Source organism: Camelus dromedarius, chromosome 2, assembly GCF_036321535.1.
Source record: "Camelus dromedarius isolate mCamDro1 chromosome 2, mCamDro1.pat, whole genome shotgun sequence".
In the NCBI taxonomy this organism is placed as follows: domain Eukaryota; kingdom Metazoa; phylum Chordata; class Mammalia; order Artiodactyla; family Camelidae; genus Camelus; species Camelus dromedarius.
In genome coordinates this window covers 43,267,410-43,293,310 of record NC_087437.1, presented here as the reverse complement: position 1 = coordinate 43,293,310, position 25,901 = coordinate 43,267,410, and the positions used below count along the sequence as shown (strand labels likewise).

General features: G+C 33.0%; 1 protein-coding gene across 12 annotated transcripts in view; it reads right to left on the bottom strand.

The window, feature by feature from the left end:
- NLGN1 (neuroligin 1) overlaps positions 1-25,901 on the bottom strand; it is a 765,362-nt gene that overhangs the window by 397,799 nt on the left and 341,662 nt on the right. For 8 of the 12 annotated variants that reach the window (XM_064492873.1, XM_064492872.1, XM_064492864.1 and 5 more), the window contains 2 exons: positions 20,225-20,284; positions 13,298-13,450 (listed from right to left, as the gene is read on the bottom strand). In XM_064492873.1, the coding sequence (XP_064348943.1) occupies positions 13,298-13,450; positions 20,225-20,284 (213 nt within the window). The remainder of the gene's footprint in view (positions 1-13,297; positions 13,451-20,224; positions 20,285-25,901) is intronic. The other 4 variants (XM_064492877.1, XM_064492875.1, XM_010976275.3 and 1 more) reach the window with 1 other exon arrangement.

Genomic DNA, 25,901 nt, shown 5'->3' with positions numbered 1-25,901 from the left:
CCTCTTTTGGTGAAGGGTTCCATTTAGGACAAAAGGTGTCAAACAAGCCCCCACCACCACCTTTTTTGTATTTTCTTTATTATTACACCAAATACAAGTTGGGAATTCCAAGATCCCATTTCAGTTAAAAAAAAAAAAAAACCAACTTTGATTTCTTTGAAGAATTATGTTTCACAGTTCTTTTGATATTAAGAAATAAATGAAATTTGATAGAGTCCCAGCTCAGAGTCCAAATCATCATTTCTGGAAATGTATTGAGACTATGCTTTTTCCCCTTTTCCAGGTTTTCTATGTTCTCTAAACCCAATTCATTATTTATATATGACCATACATTTATTGCATATACTCTGGTAAGCTGTCGCAAATACTTCCTAGAAGATGGAAGGATGAAAATGGATGTTCATTGATTATACAAATTACCTTTCTAAATATTAATATTGTATAAGTTATGGTGAACTATCACTCAGGTAGTATGTGGATGGCACTCATCTGAATGCAGACTAGCCTGGAATTAGGGAGCAGTTATATATACTTGCTGTGTTCCCTCTAAATATGTTCTCTAGAAAATTAACCCAAATGTAAACTGTAGACTATAAACAATCTGCTTTGGTAAATATTACATATTGGCTCTACAACAGAGAGTCAAATATACACTCTGTGAAACAAATGTTTTTATGATTTTTAAACAGACAAAAGTACAGTATATTTCAAGGGAAAACACTATGTAGTGAAGTAATGTTTTTATTTTTGTTAAAAAAGGAATAATGAATATTTCTTAAAGCTTATTTTCATACAAAGTGAAAAACCTTAAATAATTCTAGCATAAGTAAATAACATAAGAATAGTTATATATTCTTTTCTGTCAGAAAGATTGTCCCTAATTATGATGACATTAACACAAGAATCCTTTTAAAAACTTTTTTCTGTTTGAGTGTGTTGTTTATTCTCTAAGTGAACTGACTTTTCTAGAAAAGGTGCTGCTTTTCAAAGCTCAAATGCAAGAAGCTAGCACATATCAGAACAGAAATTAATATTTCTCTTGAATCTGTCTCATCTCAGAGATATGCTTCAGCTTTTTAGGAAAGTTTCCAAATGGTGACTTTATTAATATATAAATCAGTTGAGAAATACAATTTGTCTTGTCTTTGGAATTTTTTTTTCCTAAGAATAACATTTAAATCTATGGTCCTAACTGCATTGTTAGAAAAAATGGGTGGGGATGTGGGTGATCAATAGTCAGTTTAAGATCATTCACTCCAACCTTGTCTGTTGTAGCAATAGTTGAGCACCTGTAATTCACTTCAAGACAGGTAAAGTATTAAAAGGCAAATTTAAAGAAATTGCAGAAAAGTTTTCCTTTTGTTTCCCTTTGTCTTTACAAAAGAACAAACTTAGATCTCATAGCCCATTACACATATAAAGTCAGTAGTTATTTCTTTTTCTACCATACTGTATATATTTTAATTCAAAGAGTGGTGTTTTAACACTATTTTTAAGTTTATCTAATGCTCAGGAGCATGAATCTTTTCACTTACCACATGCTAAGCAGGAAACAGAATAATGCAAATATTAAATGCATAGTAAATGCAGAAACTACTAATCAGTTTAAAATAAATGACAGCTTTCATATATTACAGTTCCAGTATACAGACTATTTCTCCAGAGGATCCAGGGGCTTTTCTTGCCACTGCTATTGGGGGCAAAGTATTGGTACCATTAACACGACCTAACTTCATTTATGTGGGACTAGACAGGGGGCCTGTGTGTGTACATGGTTAGTACTCTTTACCACCCATATCCTCCACCAGCAGCCACTCTTCCTACCTACTATGTATATCCTGAGAAGAGGACAGAGTGAATTAATCTACATGCTTATTGATGATTTTTGATTTACATATGCAGAGTACTCTGCCAGTCTTAAGGAAAGCAAACCAGATGATATACAGGGTTTTTTTCTAGTTTGGGTTGCAAGGCACCTACTATATTAAGCAGTTAATATGGGCGACAATAAGAGCAGAATGGCTTCCTGCACGCCAAAGTGAAGGCTATGGAAGCAACAGGAACAGACAGATCAATCTGGCCTTGGCTAGTTTTGTAGGCAGGAAGGTGAACTATGGAGATTGGGCAAAATGTGGCAAATAAGTGGTTGGAATTGATCCTGTAGTCTGGGAAGAAGTTAGTCTGGATTGTGTGGGAGGGATTTTCCAGAAACTAATAGAAAATACAGTTTGCTAAGAAGAGCAACATACTTTAGCAGACCTGGAATGGTAGGGAAAAATCTGGAATGGAGCTCAGAGTTGCTGAGAGCCACTTAGAAATACAGGCTAGAGGAAAACTAAACAAACTATCATATTTTTAAGGTAATCTGCCTGCTTGTGGTGTGGAATGAAATGGCACATAAATTTGAATCTAGAGGCTGGAAGGGCAGCTGGAAGACCTGGTAACCCGAGGTGAACAGTTAGTAGTGATACAAATAGAAGGAAACAAATATAAGGGACTTCAAAAACTACACTGTGCCAATTAAAATGCTGGAGAGGGTGTGGAGAAAAAGGAACCCTCACTGTTGGAGGGAATGGAAATTGGCGCAGCCACTATGGAGGTCAGTATGGAGGTTCCTTAAAAAACTAAAAATAGACTTACTATATAATCCAGCAATCTCACTCCTGGGCATATATTTGGAGAAAACTATAATTTGAAAAATAACATGCACCCCAATGATCATAGCAGCACTATTTACAATAGCCAAGACATGGAAACAACCTAAATGTTCATCGATAGATGAATGAATAAAGATGCAATACACACACACACACACACACACACACACACACACACACACACACACACAATGGAACATTACTCAGCCATAAAAAAGAGTGAAATAATGTCATTTGCAGCAACACAGATGAACCTAGAGATGATTACATTAAGTGAAGTAAGTCAGAGAGAAAGACAAATATCATATGATCACTTATATGTGGAATCTAAAAAAATGACATTTTATTTACAAATGCAAAATAGATTCAGACATAGAAAATAAACCATGATTACCAAAGTGGAAAGGGTGAGAAAGGGATAAATCAGGAGCTTGGGATTAACAGATAAACATAACTATATGTAAAATAGATCAATGACAAGGACCTACTGTATAGCACAGGGAACTATACTGAATTTCCTGTAACAACATATAATGGAAAAATATCTGAAAATATATATATTTATATGTATATGTATAACTGAATTGCTTTGCTGTACATCTAAAACTAACATGGTAAATCAACTACACTTCAATGAAAAATAAAATTAAAAATATAGAAAAACCAAGAAAAAGGAGAAGAATTTAAATGCTTATGGAGTAAGTAGTTCAAGGAAAGACTTTAGAAAGAAAAAAAAAAAAAAGCCCTTATGAGACATCCTGGCAGGTGAAATGAAATGACAGAATGTGCTTACGGAGACGCAGTGAAAGTGGGGGAGGATACCGAGGGTCGTGGCACCAGGTCACGGGAAGGTGGGGGGAGTCTTGCCTCAGTCTCTTATTGGGGATTCGTCAGAGGGAGGAAAGGATCATTTGAAAGCAAACCAAACCTAAAAGCAAAATCTAAGCCCTCATTGTTTGTTTGGAACAAAGACGAGAAACTGACACTGGTTGAAGAGGAGACTCGCTTCTCCATTAAAAAAATCAGTAATGGGACTAACTTACTACATTTGCATAGGCTGTCTCAGGGACAGAGGGCAGGTGCGGGAGGACCTTCAGCTGTGTCTGAAAAGTACTACTGTTGTGCTCACAATCTATACATCCAAGGGCTAAGAGCTAGTCCCTCTCCTGGGGTTCTTTCCTTATGTATTTATATTTCACAAACCAGTTTTGCTCATTTAATTCTTTTTTTGGGGGGCTGGGTGGTGGGGGAGGTATTTAGATTGATTGATTGATTGATTGATTGACTTAATGGAGATACTGAGGATTGAACCCTGAGGCATGCACTCTACACTGAGCTATACCCTCCCCACCAGCTCATTTAATTCTGATGGAGAATTTCGCCTGGTTGATTGTGGGTGGTCTGTTTGTTTGTTTGGATTTTTGTATTTTTACCCCAGCTGCTTGTTTAAATGACTTATTTTGCTTTTAATTATCTTACAACTTTTAAAATTATTTCAAAATATTTAATGTCTTTTTAATATTTAACTTAGTAAATGCATGGGGAAAACCAAAAACTACAAGTGCATTAGCATGAGAGGTATATAGAGGCCTTTGCTGAAATCGTTAGTCTACATGTCACCACAAATATTCTTTTTCTTAATATCTTGTACTCTTTGGAAATACAACTTATCAAAATTTGTGCTAGTAGTTTCATTTATTTATTTAATGCCAATCTTCCTACCCACTGTCAGGTCCAGAAAGGAAGAACTGAGTCTGATTTTTTTAAACATTGTGAACACAGACCCCTCCAACTACCAGGAACCTATATGGGCACTTATCAAATATTTGTGGAATTAATGAATGAATAAGTGAATTACTGAGTTAAGATGATGGCCTCTGCTCTGAAAAGGAAATGAAATATCTTTTTGTTTATGGACCAGTTAGTTGCAGTCCTTTGAGAGTCTGAAAATAGTCATTCAGTTCTGGCCCCAGAAAAACAGTTTGACTAGAAATGAGGAAGATTTTTCTTCCATGTTCTGAGGTCTTATTCCAAACATCACTGATCTTAATGAAATCATAAACCATATTCTCCCAAGTTCCTCCCAGAATTAATTAAAAAAATTACTATCTTTTTTTTTCTTTAGGACAACTCAGAACTTACATGAGGTTATATTAGTAACACAGAAACTCAAATAAGGACACATCATAGTACAGTCATTTATTACAATTTCTTATGTTGGTCAGTCTCTGGAATAATACTGATCATGTTGATCTACACTCCTCAATGCAAGAATTCAACAGCGCTCTCCATAATGCTGGCTTAATTCCTTCCATTTTCAAAAAGGAAGGGGAAATTGGCAAAATCCCTGTGTTGCTCTTCATATAGAAGACAGATTCCCACACTCACCTGAGTCAGGCAATGGTTAGAGTATCCCCCAATCTTCTACTAGCAAAGTATCTGTCTCATTCCCTGATGTTACCAAGCATCTCACCTGAATGAGGCACGAGCCATGATTCCTTTGTATCCACAGCAGAATGTCAACTTTGATCAAGGCCTAGGCCTACTCAACACACTTTTTAAAACGCAAATGGAATTATGTCACTTATCTGTTCAAGGCCCTATCATTGTTTCTCTTTGTTCCTAGAAGTCCTAAATCTTTAATGAGGTGCCGCGTGGCCTGCTGGCTGTTTCCCGCTTTCCGCGACACTACTCACCCCTTACTCAGAGCATTGCAGCTGGATTTGCTGATGTCTTTTATCATGCCAAGCTTCTCTCTTCCTCTGGCTTTCACCCAGACTTTTCTGTCTGCCTCAAACTCGACCTCCTCCTCCCCATCAGAGCAATACCTATTGACTATTCAGAACCACTTTAAATTTATTTAATAAATATTTTCTGAGCAAATACCATGTGCTAGGGACTATGTTAAGTTTCAGAGAGCCAGACAATAATAATACAAAAAATCCAAATGTAAATAGGAAATGATTGGGTATGAACAATGTAATGCAGAGAATTTTTAAAAGTAGATGCCTTGTAACATGGTGGCTCTTCTTAGAGTGGATGAACATGGGGAGTCTCTCTGAGAAGATATTTAAACCAAATCAGAAGAATCAGGGACTGGCCCCACAAAGATCAAGGGCAGAAGGAACAGCAATTATAAAATCCCTAAAGTGGAAATGAGTTTGGTATATATCATGAGCAAAAATGGCTGGAGCAGAAAGGAAGAGCATTTTGCGATGAACTGAGGCACACAGGTACTAGAAAGAGGTACAGGTACTAAGAAATACAGATACCTAATCATGCAGGGCTGTGGCAGGCAGGGCAGGGAAGGAGTCTGATTTTTATTCTCAGTGAACAACGGGGAAGCCAGTGTCAGGTATTAAGTAGAAAGTCAGCTGGTAAAATTTGTGTTTTAAAAAAATAATTGATTTTGCTGTATGGAGACTGGATGATAGGTAAGGAGCAAAAGTGAGAGAGAGAAATAACGTAAGAGATTCAAGGAAACTTGGCTTAGTTTGGCAAAGGGGGAAATGAAAAGGAGATAGATCCAGGATGGATGCTGGAGCAATTCAGCAGGAGAAGCTGATGAACTGGATGTTCAGTATCAAGGAAAGACACATCAGGGGGAAACTTTATAGAGATTTTACTTGATCATCCAGATGGATGACAGTGCCAATGCCACAGGAAAAGTGTTGTATTAAAGAGAAGACTGTCCGGGTTAGGATCCCACCTCTGCCACTTAGCACTGTTTGCCCTGGGTGACTGTGAATAAGTTACTTAGCCTTCTACTCATTTATTTCTGTTTTTATAAAACTGGGGAAGTAACAACCCTACCTCATAAGGTTATCATGGGATTTAGTAATGTAAGCCTTGGATTCCCCAACAAGTAGCCAAAAAAAAAAAAAAAAAAAAAAAAAAAGACCTATGTAAACTGCTTAAAACAGCTTTTGGACTGTAATCTTCAATGAATGTGGTTATTATTATTATTATCACTATTGTGGCAATTATTAGTATAACCTAGATGCGGAGAACAGTGAAATACGCAGACCTCAGAAAATCAACATGTATTAGCCATTAAGTTCGAGCTAGTCATTAGTCATCCACATGGAGGTGTTGGTAGCAGAAGTACACACGAGTTTGATGTTCTGAGGAATAGTCAGTCACGAAGATACAATTTGGAAGTCACTTCTATACAGATGGTATTTAGAGCCATGCATAAAATCCCCTAGGGAGATATTGTAGAGAGAAGGGAAGGGAGCCAAAATGCTGCTTAATAGCAGTTTGACATTTAGTTATCAGGATAAGAGAGGAGGAGCTAGCAAAGGAGGCAGAGAAGGAGCAGATAGTGAGGTAGGAGGAAATTCCGGGCTGATGCCAAGAAACAAGCATGCCAAAAAGGGACTAGTTAACTGTGTCTGGTGCTGTGGAGAGATGAAGTAAGGTAAGAACAGAGAAGTGACCAATGGAATCGACAGTCTTGAAGCCTTTGGGAATCTTGACAAGGCCTTTCTCAGTAAGGTGTAAGAAATGGAAACTTGAATGTCACCTCCTCTGGGAAACCTCTTCTGAGTGTCTAGAACAGATTAGCTTCCTCCTCATTGCATTTGTCATTTCTCTAGCACTTATCATAGAGGTAACTGTAAAGAAACTCAACTTGGCACTAAATCATTATCTATGTAAAGGATATCACTTCCATAATTATTCATTTGTTTCCTATTGTCCCTAACAGTTAGTAACCTACTGGACAGCAGGATCACACCTACACTCAACAGCTAGCCGAATGTCTGATACTGCTCAATTTGTATAGAATGAATGAATGGCTAAACGAATGAATTAATGAATGACACTACATGACTGTATCTAAAACACATTTTTTTGAAACAAACTTCTCTTAACTAACACCCACACTAACTGACATGCTTACTTTCAGGCTTCCTAAGTTTTTGGCATAACTAAATATTGCTCTTATTGCAAGCCACCTGAAAGCATTTTGGAGGGAGCAGGTAGAATAAAAATAATGAACAGTCCACTTTGCACTGTATCATTATCTATCTAAAGTTTCTTTTTCCCAAAGGACAAACAGTATCTCCACTCCGGGAGCTCATTTTAGCACTCAGTCTAAAATTGATTACCACCTGGCCCTTATTAAAACTCAGCTGACACAACTGGTATTTGAGAGAAGAAATCTATGGACCAAGTTAACCATCCATTGCATTAAATTGATTTTTAGCTCTATCCTATTGTAAGTGAAATCACCAAATATCTTACTTGAATTGCATTTGGTTAGCTCTTTGCTGAAATGACACTGTAGAAGTTGTGGGCATTTATTATTATGTTCTTGGCTTTTCAGAGGGTTAATATATAATTGTACACTGAGAATACTTTGGCAACTATAAAGATCATCACACTATTTCTATATTGTTTAGTCTTCCAAATAAAAACAATTCATGATAAATTTCTTTATAATATAGGATGAGAAAAAACCTTGTGTATTCTTTTCTGAAATATATGTTTTCCTTATTTGATAATAACAATCATGAAATTCAATACATTATCCCTTTTACTTTGCTTCTGGGAAATTGAGGTATACATTTATGTTCAACTGCAGTTAATATATTCATAACCTTCGTTTCTGCATCTTTTCTCTATAGTATAGGGATTCATATTCAATACGAATTTTGCAACCTTATATATGTATTTGTCACAAATTACCTGCACTTTTTTGAAGCAGCAAGAGTATGAATAAATAAAAATAAAAAGAATGTCCTTCCCTCTTCTCTTCAGTTAATCCCAGAGATAATCCATTCTTCATGGTTTTGCTCAAATATTACCAATTCCATGACGACATCTTTGACTCTCCTAGGACAAACTGTCTCTCTCTTTGACTACCCAAGAACACTTTTGGATGCATAGTAGGATATTATCATCTTATAATATTTAATATTTGATTATATATTACTTTCAGATATTAGGTCATGTTTAGAGTTTGTTTAAGAATTAGAGCCAAACAGAAATAAAAACAATGCAAAAACAAGAAAAAATTATGACAAAACATTGTGCCACTTGAGAAATGAATATGCTTTCTTTTTTGAATCATGACCATTACCTAGACTTTGCCAAATCTCCTTGATGCTAGGTTGCCTAGACTCCAATATGAATCTTGATCATTGAATTCATATCAGTCCCTCTGATAGTCCATGCTTCCTTTCTTTCTGCATTGTTCTGATTCTTCTTTTTATATATCAAGTGACCATGTACACACAAATCAATTATAAATACAAATTATTATAAAACATGAAGTAGAATATCAATTACTATTCTCTTTCAGAGTATTTATTTTCACCCTCAATTAGACTGAAAACTCTTTAAAGATACAGACTATATGGTTCTTACTTTCTATCCCTCATAGAAGATGTATATTGCTGGAAATAAATGTTATATATTTGATGACTAACCACACAGAAGTTATATTTATTTCTGTCATTTGTCTGATGATGCCTGAAGCATCATTATTGCACACATATTTAGTTGTAAGAATTAACAAGTCTCAATAACCATTTCTAACAGAGGAAATATAAATTTAGGTGTTCCTTAAAATTGATATGCAGTAATGTTAAAGGAAGTGGATCAAGTTTAGCCTTACATGGCATTATAAAGTTAACTAAACATAATTCTTCAAATGCAACTAGTAGATGGACCAGCACTTCAATTATTTTTTCCCATGGATGGGGTAGAGACTTTAGGTTACTAAGTAAAATATTTAACTAGACCCTTCACTAAAAAGTTGCCAAATATCTAGAGATATCAGTAGCTCTGAAATCTTTAAAATAATTTTTTCTAAAATAAATCACATGTACTTGAATTATGAATGCATAATTACCTCTAAAATATCCATATCAAAATAAAAATGCTTATTAAATTTCTATCAGATAAAAATCTTATGTTTCCCTAAGTTAGATCTCCACAGAGATATTTTTTCTTTTTCTCTAAAAAACAAAAAATCATAAATTTATTTTAAATTTAAAGAGATGGCTGAAACACATTTTTAACACCAAATTTTTTTCATGTTTAAGATTTAAAAACATATTTGGATAGTTCAATTTTCAAAAATATTAATTGCATAATATCTCATCTTAAGAGGAAGCAATTTATTTCATATTCCCTTTCAATTCCTGTCCGTAAGTATACACGCTTATCCTATTTACAATCATAACATTTAATACTATTTTCCTCTTTTAAGAACACATAATCAAAGCATTTCTCACTGTTTCCATCAATAATTTTTTATTTTTATTTTTATTTTAACTATGCTAGAATATGAAAAATAACTCTGTTAATAATTATTTAAAATATATTTTAAAGGACTATTTAACAGTCTATTAGATAACAAAGGATGAAGAGTTAAACCTGGCTGAGGACAAGGAATGTATATAACCAAAAGTGAAAGGAAGCCTAAATGTTTACCAAAAGAAGTGTAAGGCTGACTGAGATGCAGTTACAGAGAACTCTAAGATGAAACTGGGGAGTGAGGTTAGCAGGCAGAGTCCTGTATCCCCTTGCCTTTATTTTTTTCCTGACCTTATTGCAGTTTTCCTTATCACCATCAATAGCCACTTCAACGCAATGATAGTGATAGTCTACGTTACCACTTCACAGGAAACCACAAAAGGGTCTTGGTTGAGAAAACAACTCCAACCTATTCCCAGCTTCTTCAGAACATTGCTTCCATAGGAGGTGCTTTTTTCTTCTATGCTACTTCTACTTTGTAATGAACAAAATATTTTTTTTAACATGAACTACTTTAAACTGGAACCTTGGCTACTCAATAGCTGTATGAGTTTTTTGACAAAAACATTATCATGTTTTTAGTTATTGCTAAAACAGACAAACCAAAAAGTTTGTAATATTTTTCTTCCCAGATGACAAATTCAAATCAACACTAATTACATTACCTGTTTCAGACATCCTGATTTTTCCTGTCAGTCATTCGAGGGCAAGAGTCTTATAATTAGCAAATTTGTATACTGGACCCCAAAGTTCATTTTCTTAACGCCAAAACATCCAGACCAAAACACAGCTCAGGATTTCCTCTAGCATGGGATCAAATACTGTTTTCTACTTAATGTTCAAAATTCTTCCAAGTGCCACCTAAAGAGCAATACTTTTGGATCTCATACCCGAGAACCTTGGCTTACCTTGTTATTGTTAGACAAATTATTAACAACGAAAACCCTACGGTCTTTAATGTTGTAGTTCTCCTGGTAGATGAGCTGTGGATCTGGTTGTGGTATATCACACATGACAAGTGAGCTGAAACATATGTTCTAATAATTTAATTTTTCATGAATTAATTCATTTAAATACGTTGTCACAAGGTCCAACACATGTTTCACAAGTCACCAAAATACATCTTTTCTAGAACTAAGGTCCCAAAACACACCTAAAAACATTTCATGAACAAAGTTTTATACTTTTTCTAGTTGAGAGGAGGTCTATAAAGGACAGTTGATATTTAGCAGCGTTTAAGAGGAACAAAGGAACCAACTAAAGGTCAAATCCTAAACTGCAGGAGAACCAGAAAAAAATATTTAACGTTGGAAAATGCATCCATCATCAGCACCAACACTGCCTGCCATTATAGAGACCAAGTCACTGATTGAGTTCTTCATTTTTTAACTGGTTGATCATTTGTCCTGTAAGTCAGTCATTTAAAGTGTGGCATTTAAAGACAGGATATAAGCTTGAATAGGATTCAAACTGGATCAGAGTCAGGTTCCCATCAGTTCTGAATACATTTTGTTTTTTTAATGCGCAAACCTTATACTAACATAACAACACAGTTCATTTTATGAGATCTTACTTAATGTGAGTACAACCGAGAACAGAGTTAGGCAGCATAACATGTGGCCAAAAGATTTTTTTAAATAAAACAAATTTATATGAGTAAATGGATGAAACACTGTTACCACAATTTGGCATTTAATTTTCAATTTACAATCGGCAAACTAGTCACAGGATTTTCCATTTGAGAAATTTAGAAAGATAGGAGAATAATAATCATTAAAAACAACTTAGCTATAGCTATAAATGCTATAATTAAAGTTAAATGCATTAAAGATAGTGAAGGTCTTCATATTAAAATCTTGCCTAAGAAACAAATGACAACACTACATTATTTAAGAAGATTAATTTAAGAAGATTATTATGAACATCTCTCTATACGTCTTCCAACACAGAGAATATTCATTAGTAGGAAGGCATTCATCTCTACCCACTGAAATTATAAGAACATCTGAAGCAATGTATGATTAGACATGATGGGGAAACTAATGTGTACTTGAATAATGCTACAGAAATGTTTTATACCTGTATTGAGAGAATGCATCTATTGTATTGTCCACCATACTACAAATTTAAACGAGCAAACTAGAAAAAGATCAGGATTTCACTTTGCACGGCTAACATACCTCCTTCCCCAAGACACACAAACTTGATTAATGAAATTATTACCTTTTATATTTTGAGACTGGTATAAACACAGGATTATGATTCCATAGAACAAATTAGAACAATAATAACTAATACTGAGAAGAAATAAACCGATTCTCAATAGGTAAAATAAAAGATATTAACAATTATTATAAAGGATAATATACTTTGAATTCCCTTTTCAAAATATTTCAGAGTAAAGAACAAGTCAGCTGTCTCTTTGTGCCCAAACAGCATAATAAATTATTACTTTTTAAATGTATAATAAGGGATAAGAGTTTGAGATCAATTAAGATTTAAAAATAGCATTTTGTGATAAATTGTACTCTAAGCAAATACGTTTAACTAAAATGCCACAGATATTGGTGTTTGATTAAATTATATAGTTATTTCACTCTCTAAATTGTGAAAATATTATAAAAAGTAAACTTATACAAGTAGAAAGGCAAGTTTATCTTTTAAAAATTGATTATTACAGAAAACAATATACCTATTTCAGAATACTTGATAATGTATTTTAAATAATATTTCTCTATACTTCTCTTCAAAGCTAAAGATCTCCAGTTTGATTTTGTTTTATGTGTGTATACATTATCAAACTGAACTCTTTGACACTTTATGAAATCAATGCATGTTTTCCAAACCAAATAATTCAATCAAAATGCATTTAAACAAAATATTTCTAATTACAATTGATAAATTAAAAAAAAGAAACAAACCTACACAGCAATGGCAAACAATCATTCCCCAAAGCTAGTCAATACACATATTCCTGAAGAGGATATACACTTGTTTCTACATTCATGGCAAACCTCAGGCAACTTTATAGCACCATAAAAAAGAAAAGCAGAAGAGAGGAGAATCTGCCCAGGGACTAATTCTTCTTAAAACAGGCCCTGCCACTGTTGCCTTTTGCAGTTCTACATAGCCAAGCTAAGAGAAGCATTCCTCAACACTGTGAACAATTCATTACCTTTTACTTTTAAATATTAAAATCAAAACTTTTATCAAATTATTTATGAACATTTATAGAAATTATTGAAAATATCAAAAATTTTGGCTCAAAGTCAGCAAACATAGATCAATGAGTGAAAGAAAGCAAAGCAAAACAATTCAAAACAAAACTAACACATACTTCATGGATTGATGGTGAAACAAGAGAAATTTCTTACCAAGTACTCCAAGTCGATAGTTGACTGTGATGACGATCACATTGCCATAACTTGCCAAGACACTCCCATCATATAAATTTCCAGTCCCTTCCATATATGAGCCACCATGGATATACACCATCACTGGTTTGGGACCCCCACTGTCCCGAATATCTGAAAAACAAATGGTTGGCAATTGTTCTTATCCTCAAAAAAAAAAACATAATGAAGCAGAGAATATATTTTCCATTTTAGGGACAAAAGGGTATGATTTCAACATAGTTCTTTAAATTGCTGCCTTTGTTAAAGTGTTTCTTAAGCAACTCATATTAAAAAGCTACTGTGGAAGAGAGCAATAGATAATCACTGCTTTCTACCTAAACTTTTGTTAAAATTATAAACTAAATTTCAAAACTTGGACAAATTAGAAGTAGGTGTGAATGTTAGTGCTTTTTTATTGATTCCTGATGTGACAGTAGAATGAAAAGAAATAATACAACGATAATGATTCTTAAAATTTCTTTTTACAAGTATCACAGATGTCATATGAATCTCACATTGAACCATAAACTAAGGACAATGATATCACTGCTATTGTGAATAAAACACTCTGCTTTTTCATTTCTTATTTTTTAATGAAGATTTGTATTGAATACATCATAGTTACATTGAATAATTTACGTTCCAATTTGTGAACATAATTACATCACTGTGTTAGAGAAGTTGCAAGAAGTTTCATTTAACTATTCAAGTGCTGTCAGATGAATATTTAGGTAGTAGAGTCCACACATCTATATTTCTGTCTTTGTTGCATTTAGGGGACTGTCACATAAATTATATTTTTCAGTTAAGTCCAGGTCATCTGCTCATTCCAACCATCCTTACTCGTTGGAAAAAGAAGACAGACTAACATATTTTTCACCCTCTTTGTGTAACTATTGTACTTCTAGCCCCACTTTGGCTCTAAGAGTTTGACATGTAGACATGAAATAGAATATAGCTAAGTCCAAGTGTAAAGTGACAAAGTTCAAGGTGACATTGAAGTGATTTCTACAGTTCTAGATTTTAATCAGCAAAATTTAATTTTGCTCTTCTAAGATGCTTTACCCCAATTATGTAGTTTTCAACAAGGATCTAGGAATAATACATAAGAGAAACAGGAAAATTTTGATTGGTATTAAAAATGTACTAATTTCTAGAGAAAAATGCTAAACTGTATATTGATGAATGTGGTTTTAACTATTATATAGACTAAAATATTATATGTGTACATATATTCTATGATTATGAATATATATACATAAAACATTACTATTATGTAATAGTTTATGACTTCTACCCACAATTGAAACAAAATTACATCCAGTGTATTATTTTTTTAATGCCAATATTAAAAGTATCATTTAGAAGTATGGCTTTGTTCCTTTGCTTTTGACATTTTTTATCAAACCAATCTCCTACATCATTATGATTGAGGTTTCAGCTTTCACAATGGATTAATATGATACAAACTCATCAAAAAAAACTGGTGATAATTTAGAGGCTGCTTTACATTTCCTGCAAAAAAAGAGATGACTAATGTACATAGTTCAATTTTTCTACTGTAATAATAAAGTGATTTCTTTCAATGAAAAATCACTTTAAGATCAAGAATTTCAGCTCAACTTGTTTGTCTATATTTTCAAGTTATGGAAAATAGCTAATGACAGAATTTAGGGACTTTTTTAAAAGTCTACTTTAAATTTTGCTTAATACTTAATACCAATGTATATATTTATCATAATCTGCCCCCTCCCGGAAGGGTGTACTTAAGAAGAGTATCTTATTTGTAAGTGGTGAGAGGAGGATAGTTTGACATAAAAACTATCCACCAGACACAGCTACATTTACTGGAAAAACCTAAATTTATTGTCTCTTTAAATCCTTGGGAGGGAAAATGATATTCATTCATTTGTTAAGATCTGGGGACTTGTGGAGATGTTGGGCTTACAGAGAGAAAACAATCCTTCTGAAATTGTCAAACTCTCCTTAAATGCCTGGTTGCTGCATACAGTTTTAGCTTATTTTTCTAGTATGCTGGCACTGAAGAAGCAATAATAAATTATTAAACTGAAGTCATTAACTGACTGTTCACAGCAGACACTGTACTCTGCTAATTGTATGCTTGGAGGTAGCACAGAGGGAGGCTGTTTCAGAATTCTTCTTTAATTAAAATTACATAGAATTACACAGTACCAACTGTGAACAGTAATGAAATCTTGGTAGAACCATTCTGTTCACCTGGAAAACAATACAGGCACACACTGAAAAGAACTGCCACATTTTATACCTACCAACAGAATGAAGAGGACATTGTCAGGAAACACTGAAAATATGACAGTAGATTCTAGGAACTATTCTGAATCGTATCTTGATTTTCCTTTGAAAATTAAACTTGAAAGGATTACTGATCGTTTGGGTTGATTTTAATTTCCAATTTGTCCTTCCAGACTTCTCTATGATTTCAACTTTCTCTAAGAACTTAACATATCCAGCAGTTCTTTTCCAGAAAGTTCTCTAAAATTCTAATAATGTGTTTTGAACAGTATTTCTTTTTGATTGAAGTAATCCTAAAGTTAATGCTATATGGAGTATTAATTACCAAAATAGGTATAATTTTTATGCATACCAGCTCTTAATATCGCTAATAAAGTTTTGGACATGCCATATTTGTATTACAAAACAAATGGAATTATTTAATAGTGTTTTATCAGAGTGGTCCACCGTAGACTTTACTTTTGATAGTGTTTATCAACCTTGTGTTATCAAATATACTGCTGATAAGGTCTGTCTTAGACCTAACTTTTCTTCTTGGTCTACTGTTCTTGTTGATATAAAAATAAATAGAAAATTGTGTAAATATAATAACATAATAATAATATATTACAATAAATGTAAATAGTTCAAATTACAGCTATATTTACTTTGGTTTTAGAAAGAACCAGACTCTATAAATGAAATTGATACATCAGATAGCCTACTATTGAATACTATCTGCTAATGCCATCATTTTAATAACAAAATTTGGGGAGCCGCTATGTCTTTGTGCAAATATATTAGAGGTAGTAACTTATAATAAATGTATTAGAGCCCTATTGTCCCTCTAAACTTTGTCTCACATTTTCCCCTAGAAATAAAGTAGATTTCACCTAGGATTTCTGACTTTGCCAAAACAGCTGCTACTGACTGTACTAAAATCAAAAGATACTCTCAGAGACTAACAGCAGTTCAGGGCCAGTAAAACTATAAATATTCAGAAAGCATGTTTATATTTTCTGTTATTTGCAATGTTTTAAAGCTTTGCTAAGCATCTAGGTCTCTGAAAAAAGTTGGAAAGTAAAAGAGAAATACTACAGTGATGATTATTTTTCTTCTAAAATTTTTATGGTAAGAAAGTATTTATGTTTTTCACGTTAAAGCATAATAAACTTGGAATCTGAGTAGATAACCTTGATTTTAAATTTTAGTAACTATTTTCTTTTTCTGATAAACCAACATTTTAAGCCAATATAGCAAGTATCAATAGTTCTTGAGCAGTTAATGGGGATTTATTTTTGCCTGACAATCAAGAGTTTGGAATCACAATTCCCTTTAATGGTTCTAGTGAATAATTTTTAGTCACATACTCTTTGAACATGTTTACTGGCTTATTTTTTTCTTAAAGGACTCATGAAATTTTTTATTGTCCTTAATTTGGTAGTTTGGGGGCTTTAATAGTTTTTAAATTATGTGGTATTGCCTTAATTAAATCTTTCTATAAAGATATTTCAAGATTTTTTTCTTCCCCCTACTCATTGGATGAACCTCAAATGAGTAGGGAGGGTCAGCAAAAGTATATGGAAGTGTTGGATGAATTTGTGCTTGTTAAACTGGACTTAACATGATCAAAAGTATAATTTTTAGTTAAAAAACACAAAAATCTACAAGATCAATTTTTAAAAGCTCTATGTAGGATGTAAAATTGCATTTGAATATTGAAATATTAAGTTTTTCCCAGCACAATTTGAATAAACTTTAAGTCTCTTAAATTCCCAAAATAAATTGGTAGAAATCTAGGATGTTGCTTTGACCCATTTTTATCACTTCAGATTAGTCTTTTTGAAACTATGGAAACAGCCTACAAAATATGCAGCTCTTTTGATTATTATAAAATACAAATGAGAAGTGATAACATTGTGTTTGGCTTAAAACTGGCATAAGAAGAATGGAAACAACACAAATGAGAATTACAAGTAAAGAATAGTGCTCCACTGAGAAGCTTTGGGTTAGTTTAAGCAAATGAGGGGCACGCCGCAGCCAAGGTCTCAGGTAGCCTCTGACTGCAGTGGTTGAGAGAAAACCAGAAATCAGGTAAAGCGATGGGCTATCAGGAAAAAATGGAGAACTTCATGTAAATGACCAAATAACTAGACTTCTGACTGAAATAAACAAAGTAGTTTATCAAGTAGTTTTTATTTGTTGCTTTTTCCAGTAATGTTGATTTAAGATTTGGAACAAATTAAATGTGAAAATTGGCCTTGACTTTCATTCATCCTCACATCTACAAAATAGTTGTCAAATGAATTGAGTAGAAGATGCTCAGATTTTTCTATGAAGGTTTTTGCTTTTATTTTTGTTTTTAATCCTGGAGGATATTTAAATTTATCTTTCCTGTCTTCTAAACAATTATCCAAAATAACAACACAGAGGAATAGAGGGAATTTGAGTTGACTGTTTTGATATTCCACACTTTTGAGCATTAAAAAACACTTACTGATTTGATAACTCTTATGACTAACTGGCTTAATACTTAATCTGAATACTACCTGCCAATTTAAAAAGGTGTTTAGGACATTTTCAATGGCTATTTTAAAATGCTAAATGTATTTCAAATAGGTCTATGAAATATATTCACAATTACAGGGCTTAGCTCACTAGGGTTGTTCAGAGGTATCATTTGTAAACATGTAATTGTCTTACTTGATGATGTTTTGCCAAAAAAAAAAAGCATATTAAATCAACCATCAAAATATTTTTTAAACAGGAAAATGATGTATATTAACTGTTTGAGTACTCTGGGAAATTGTGGAGTTTACAAAGCTACACACTAAGAAGCCCTTGATACCTAGGCATTATTTAGATAACAAATGTCTGAGAGTCAAGAATTTTCAGAGGGTTCAACAAACCCCAAAGTCCCCAAATGGAAGCACTCTTCTTAGCGCTGGGAACAATAACACATGTCCTCACGTCAATAAATGCCTTTGATGTTTTGATAGTTTAGATTTCCAACAGTACTTTTTTTTAAATCATTTTTAAATGATTTTTTAAAATTTGCATTTTGACATTGTAAGTTTATTTTTAGCGATTTAGCATTCAAAATTATAACTTTGGGCAACTCTAAGGATTTATTTCAAATATTAACTTGAATATTGTATTTAATCTTAAATCCATCAGTGTGGTTCATGGTAAACGAACTTTTAATCAACTGTCATAATTTTCATTTAATCAAAATCATTCTTAAATGTTATAAAAAATACTAACAGCCAATATAATTATCGAGCTTTCCATACTTCACCTCTACAATTTAATTTTCTACTGTGAAGTAGTTTATTTACGATACAAATTTTTTTTTTAATTGAAGTTTAGTTGATTTACAATGTTGTGTTAGTTCCCAGTGAATAGCATAGTGACTCAGTTCTATATATATATATAATATATATACACACACACACATATATATATCTTAATGAAAACAATTTAAATTGTTTGGTAAGGAAGCTTTCAGTCATAGCTGTAGCCCATGGATCTAGCACTTCTGTTGGTCTGCTTGTGTATTATTTTATTTCAGAAAATTTTTCATACCATATTATTAATATCTTTATGAAATTTAATTTCTAGGGTTCTGGAAATTATTTTAAACATGAGATTACATTAGTCATCTACATAAGAATCATAATGAGGGTAGCATTAAAAAAAAAAAAAACCAAAAAAACTATTGGAACCAAAATGAACTGAAAGAATCAATGGGCCTCTCTAGACACTCCATTTAATACCAGGTAAAGGTATATAATGGAATGAGAAACGTCAAATCGATCTAGTGAGTACTTACATTTACAGGGTGTATCAGAATTGTATGTCAAAAGAAAGTTGGAAAGAAAAAAATTTTTGATATTAGTACAATAGGAAATACATTATTACTTATAGGTGGCAACAGTTTAAAATCCAGTATATTTTCATTTGCCAATCTCAAAATTACGTGCCTTTGAAATTAAAGGATATCCATCTAATCTTCTCAGAGTATTTAAATGTTTGCACAGTGTTTACTACAGTCATCTAAATAGCTGCAATGCCTTTCGTATCTATATCTATACAATTTCATTTATTTACATGATACTTAAGCAAATCAACAGAAAACAGTATTTTTAAAATCTAAATTATATTGCTCAAGAAACACTTTATATCAGCTTTTACCTTGTCCTTCATTTTATTGGTGAGGGGTTCTTTTTAAACAAATATCAAATGTAAAAATGAAACATATTTTCATATTGGGTAAAATATTTACAAAGATTAGAAAACATGCAAAATGGGTACAAAGAGACTACGGTGGGGGGATTGTTAGTTCAAAGAATACGGACAAATTTCAGTCAAAACGTGGGATGAAACGTATCAAAAGTCAGTTCAAGAAAACAAAAAAAAAGCCCCTCTTTTTAAAACGTTGTAATGGTTGGCATCAAAAGCAAAACTTAACATTCATTGTTTTAAAAATTAAAAATGTATATTTATATGTAACAACAAGCAAGAAGACAAAACACATCAAAAACGGGAATTAAAAACAACTTTTCAAAAAAAGACAAGAAGTAAAAAAATAGAAAGGGGTGGAAAAAGTGATTGAGGCCCTTGTCATGCAAACAGATTTGGTGGAAAAAATACCTTCATCTTCAGCACCGTCATTATCACCTAAATCATCTGTCTGTTTCTTTGTAAGGGGACCTAGGATTGAGAACGGAGAAATGGAGGGGGAAAAAAAAGACAATTCAAGAATAAACAAGACTGAGGGGAAAAAAATAAATGTAAATACTAAAATTCTCATGGGTTATTTCCAAAAAGAGTGGGGAAGTGCTTACATCAAAGTTGATTATCTGATTTGTTTAAGGAAAAAAAAAAATCCCTTTTCCCAAAATATCTCATAGAAGATTTGGTTTGTGAGTATATCCAGCATAAAAAATACATTATGATTTGAAGCTCAAGCCATAAGCAAAGGAAATGATTTTTTTAAAATACCCACTGCATACAAAAAGCAAACAGTTTTATTAGCTGAAAGAACTTAATTTATTCAGCGTCCTTTCTAATTTGAATTGGTGACAGCAATAAAGAAAGTAGGCCAAACTCATTCTTTAATTTGGGACAATATAATAGCATTAGGGAAAATAGAGATATGAACATTTTTAGTTTTTTTTTTCTTTTCTTTTTTTAAACAACATTAACACCTGGGTTTTGCACATTTTTATATCATACATTTTTCAAAACTGTGACTTTAAAATTACTTGTCATTATACAAATATTTCCCCATGTGTTTTTATTAAATACTAGTTATGTATTTAAGACATCTGCAACCTGCACAGATGTATGAACAGATAATCTTATCACCTGGTAGGGCAAAGGTACCATTGGTAGAAGTCAGTGTTTGGCAATTAAGGCAGTTACAGAGTCAGGGCTTACATTTTATAATCAATTTAGAAATATAATAGAATTAGGCCCTAGTGCAATTTCATGCCCAGTATGGTTATTTATAATGGGATCATGTTTTAGGATAATAATTGTATTAAAATAGTGTGAATGTTTAATAAATGTTTTATTATACTTAACAATACTAATTTGCTAGAATAAAGGGGCACACCAAAGGGGAAGTCAAAGGCCATATGAAAGTAATTTTAAGCGTCACATAATTGACATATTAAGCACACAAAAATGCAATTGAAGCCCTACATTTCTTTTTGTTTCCACAACCATTTAATTTGTATGGCATTTCATAATCCTCATGCAAAAAACAATCATTACAAACACAGGTCACTTAAGTTAAAAGACAGCCAGCCACATAACAGTAAGCAAGAGAATTCTGTCATGCATAAAATAACACTCATAGAAAAAGGAAGAAAAAAAGGAGGACTGAAAGTCACATGTCGCTTTCAATAATACAAATAGCAAAGAAGCAGGCATTAACTCTAAGCACACTTCATAGGGAAGGATTGTTAAACATTCTGAGAGATTTCCAAGGCTTTTCAGCGATTACTATGCATTCTGTTTTTAATTCAAAACTACACCTAATACCACAGAACTCAAAGAATAAAAAACACCATCCCAGAAAACAGAAGGAAAAAATGAGATATAGTGCAGTTATGTTTCATCAACTCAGAGAGATAGCCTTGAAAAATAATAATAACTAGCAAAGATCAAAAAATTGGCAATGGAGAAATTGATGATGTAATTTAAGGGACCCATTGACTACTCAACTGTAAGATCATGGTTTCAAGACCATTTCAAATACAGACGGAGGAGCTGGACACAGTAAATTAAATGATATATTTTACAATCCTCAAGCAATCATTCCATTAAGAAAAAAACTTAGATGAAAGCAATAGTTTAAGTTAATTAGCACTCAGTTACAAGCTCACAAAAATCTACATTTCTTTAATATGACCCCATTTAAATGCAGAAAGTACCCTCAGTATTATTTGATGTTCGTACAATGATGTTGCTCCATTTCTGAAATAGAAATATTTTTATTTTAAATTTAAATACTGCTATACCAGAACTGTATTTGAGATATTGCCAACTTTAAGTCATCATGTAAAATATTAGAAAATTTTCAAGCTTTTCATTTTTCTATAATTACCTAAAGTAGTCAACAAATAAACCTCAACAAACATATTTTCTTGCATTTCTATTTTCAATGATTCTGTATAGAAATTATGGTTTTATTTGCTGGTTAACGACATGGATTAAATGCAGTGGTAGTTATTTATTGCTGACAAAACCACACCTGTTTTCCAATTTTAGTTAAATTACTTAATTTGTTTAACTCGGCTATATTAAGAAACCCCTAAAGTGAGCTCAAATTTTTTTTTTTCTGAATCCTCAGTTCAATAATTTTTGGAGACAAATGTAAAACCTACTACAATTAAATTAAATGTGGGGCTTTATAAGATATCTCTCTTGGATGATTAACATGACTCTTTCCCCCACTAGGGTACCCAAGGCAAGTTACATGACTTCTTTGGGAAATAGTTCAGGTTCTACAGCCAAGAGACAATAGCTTTACCTACTTTACACTCATTCAGAATTGGTAGCTCTTGGTCTACATGAGCTGTAACAGTAAAAGAATGTTTTATTAAAACACGATCTCCCACTTATTTGCATGTGGGACTTAATTCTCAGTTGCTATTTGACTCTGGGTCTGCATAAGTGGATAAGCCATGGAAATGATACTGCGTACTTGAGAGAAATTTTCCATGAAGGCAATGGGTTAACTAGTTTTTTACTACTTTATTTATTCTCATCTTCCCTACTCAGGAAGCTGCATGCCTCTTAACTGATGTGGGGTAATGATCACATGCATACACTACATGGAACATGTCCTAATGTAGCAAATCTGAAGAGTCAGAAGCAGCTACAGATATTGCTTCAGCATCATAAATAGATGAGGACATCATTTTTCTATAGAAGGATTAAGTCACTCTTCCAAATAAAGAATTTCACTTATTGATACTATTCAGTAGGTTTTATTTAAAACCTTATTATTGGACGATCTTAAATTGTTCCCACAGTATGAGTTCTGGCAGTATTTTAGTGAGTCAAGCATAGCTGGGTTTTCTTAACATCAAGAATTGTTTTAGAAATCTGATTTTTTGAAGGTTACCTAGGAAGAAGAGGGATGATAATGGTTTTTCTGCAAAAAAATAAAAAAGATTATAAAAAGAAGGAAAACAGATTTCTTTTATCTTGTGTGCCTAAAGGCACTGAGAATAAATATCTGAAAGGTTTTGGGTTGCAAATTGACTAACTCAACATTGGTTTTTCAGAGGAAGCCTCAGCAGGGCGAACATATGCTTGTGGATTACAGAAACAGATCCTACAGGCTCTTCGGATTCCTTATTCCCCAGATGGGAAGAAAACCCATTGCCTTGATCTCCCTTCTTCTTTGGATATTAACAACTTTGGCTTTTTTAAATTATATTTTAATCTGTTACTATTGATGCAATTACTGATGTGAAAAAATTTTTAATAGAAATAAAACATTGAAAGAGGTAACTGCCATTACGTTTCTTATGAAAAGCAGGCAACCACATTTTAGAGACTATGTATTCCTGCAAGTTGATCAACATGACTTCCCCAAAGGGGAAAACACTTACCCTTAGACATAAATAACAATCATTATCAACATTCCAAGCACAGCTTATGCTTCTTTTAAACTACAAATAGTGCATCTTCAGTACCAGCAGTTTAAATGGGTCTCTTAAATCACCAAAACATAAAGCAAATGAGTCCTCTAAGACCTCAGTGCAGAAGTGATTTACTCTGTCTCGAAACTCTGTAGGGTCTGTCCTCCTTGAGGAACTCACACATAACTCTTATCAGAGTTAATAAGAAAGCAGACCTCGTGTCTTTATGAAAGGGAGTGAGAGTAATTACTATACTTTATATCTCCCATAGGCAATAAATAGTCAGTGATGAAACAACAGGACTAAGAAAGGTGTAAAGGTACTCCTAACCATGAACTTTGAACTCATTTAAACCCAAAATACTTCCTTTGCCATTAACATAAATATAACTCAAAGTATCAGCCTATACAAAGGATGTATAATGCATTCTAACATTTTAGAATCTTAAAAAAAAAAAAGAATCAATCTGACCACAGTGCCTTTTATTTTTTAAGAAAGGAATAAAAATATCAGCATTTCCCTGTAGTTAACTGGAGAATAATTATGAGCTCTGAAATAATTACTATCTACCCACATTAACGTGGCTTTTTATCATTCCCTTTGATGAAGGTCTAATACACTTTAGGTCTCAAATACATTAGAACTGATTATAAATTCCTTCATTACAGGTTCAATTCAGCAGAAATCATCTGTACTTTGTGTCATGCATATCTGCAAAAGGCAAATAGGTTGAGGTATCATTAGCTCCTGACTTAGAAAGGCCTCCATGAGAAATGTGTCCTTCTTAAGAGAATACGTCTTTGAAATTTTGGGGATTATTTAGAGGTCCAGGCTCCAGTGAGTCCCACCGTGATAGATAGAGAGCCCTGGCTAATGACACTGCTGTGCTCTTTCCCCGCCCTCTTTACCTGACAGCCTTTGCAGTAAATGGACTCTGAAGGATTCCTAAGGCCATTTCCACAGAATGGGGAAATGCAAGCATGCTGCCACTGTTCTGGAGCGACTGGAAACAGGCTAAATTTTTCCAGGGATGTTCTTAGGAAAAATTTACTTTATAAAACTAGGATCAAGAATGTAAAACTCTATGTCTGATGAACATATAGAGGACAATGCCAGAATTCAATACACTTTAAATAAAAATGGCAGTATATTATCATATCTAATTTTTTTCCAAATTAATAAACCTTAAAATACAATGACTTTAAGAAATCAGATGTCACAACAATTAGTGTCCACGCAAAGGTATTGAATTTTACCCACTGAAATTTAGTCGATTTTCTATAACTGCAATATACACCTCGTGAAAATAGAGAAATGGGTAAAAGTAACTGATTTGGAATACTTCACATTAATTTGATATTACTATATTATGTAACTAAAAGTTATCACAATTCTTAAACTGTCAATTACATGAACCTATATTTAAATATCATAGCTGAAAAATAATTTTCTTTCTTGAAAATTTTTTAATTAAGAAATTTTTGAGTAATGTCATAAATCTGCATTATGATAAAATAATGCAAACGGCTATGACAAGATACTGAAAGTTTGGAACAATTAATGGTTTTCAAAGAATCCGTATCTGTGCAAATTTCGGTGGCATATTATGACATTCACGATGTTTGAGTATCTTTTAGGCAAGCTGCCTGCTTAGGCTGGTGGCTCATATGTACACATGCTATGGAAGAGACTGGCTTCCAAGGGTATGAAAGCAGCAGGCATGCTCCATGTTTATCTTTTTGTTGGAAGAAAACACCTACGTGAACACAAAACATTCCCTCAGACAGTTTTTCAGAGGAAGAGCACAGCTGAAAACATGACTTTTGGGAAAAAGAGAATCTGATGTTGAAGTCAGGAAAGAGGGAAGGAGAAATCTTTTTGAGTCCAATACACTGAGAAGAGCTCATTTATGTTTATATGATAAAGTTTTTTTCTTCCTAAAATTACCTTGATTACCACATTTTGAAGTCAAAAACAATCCTGTCTAAAATAAAAATGATCAGATCTGGGGGAAAAAATGTTAAGTAGGTAAAAAGGAAGCAAAATAGGTTAACCCTAATCTAAGCATCACCAAATTTGCATAAGCTCATTATTTTTAATACTATATTTGTTTGATTGTTTTAAAAAATGCAGATGCAGTATTTTTATAACTTGAAGAATGTCAGAAA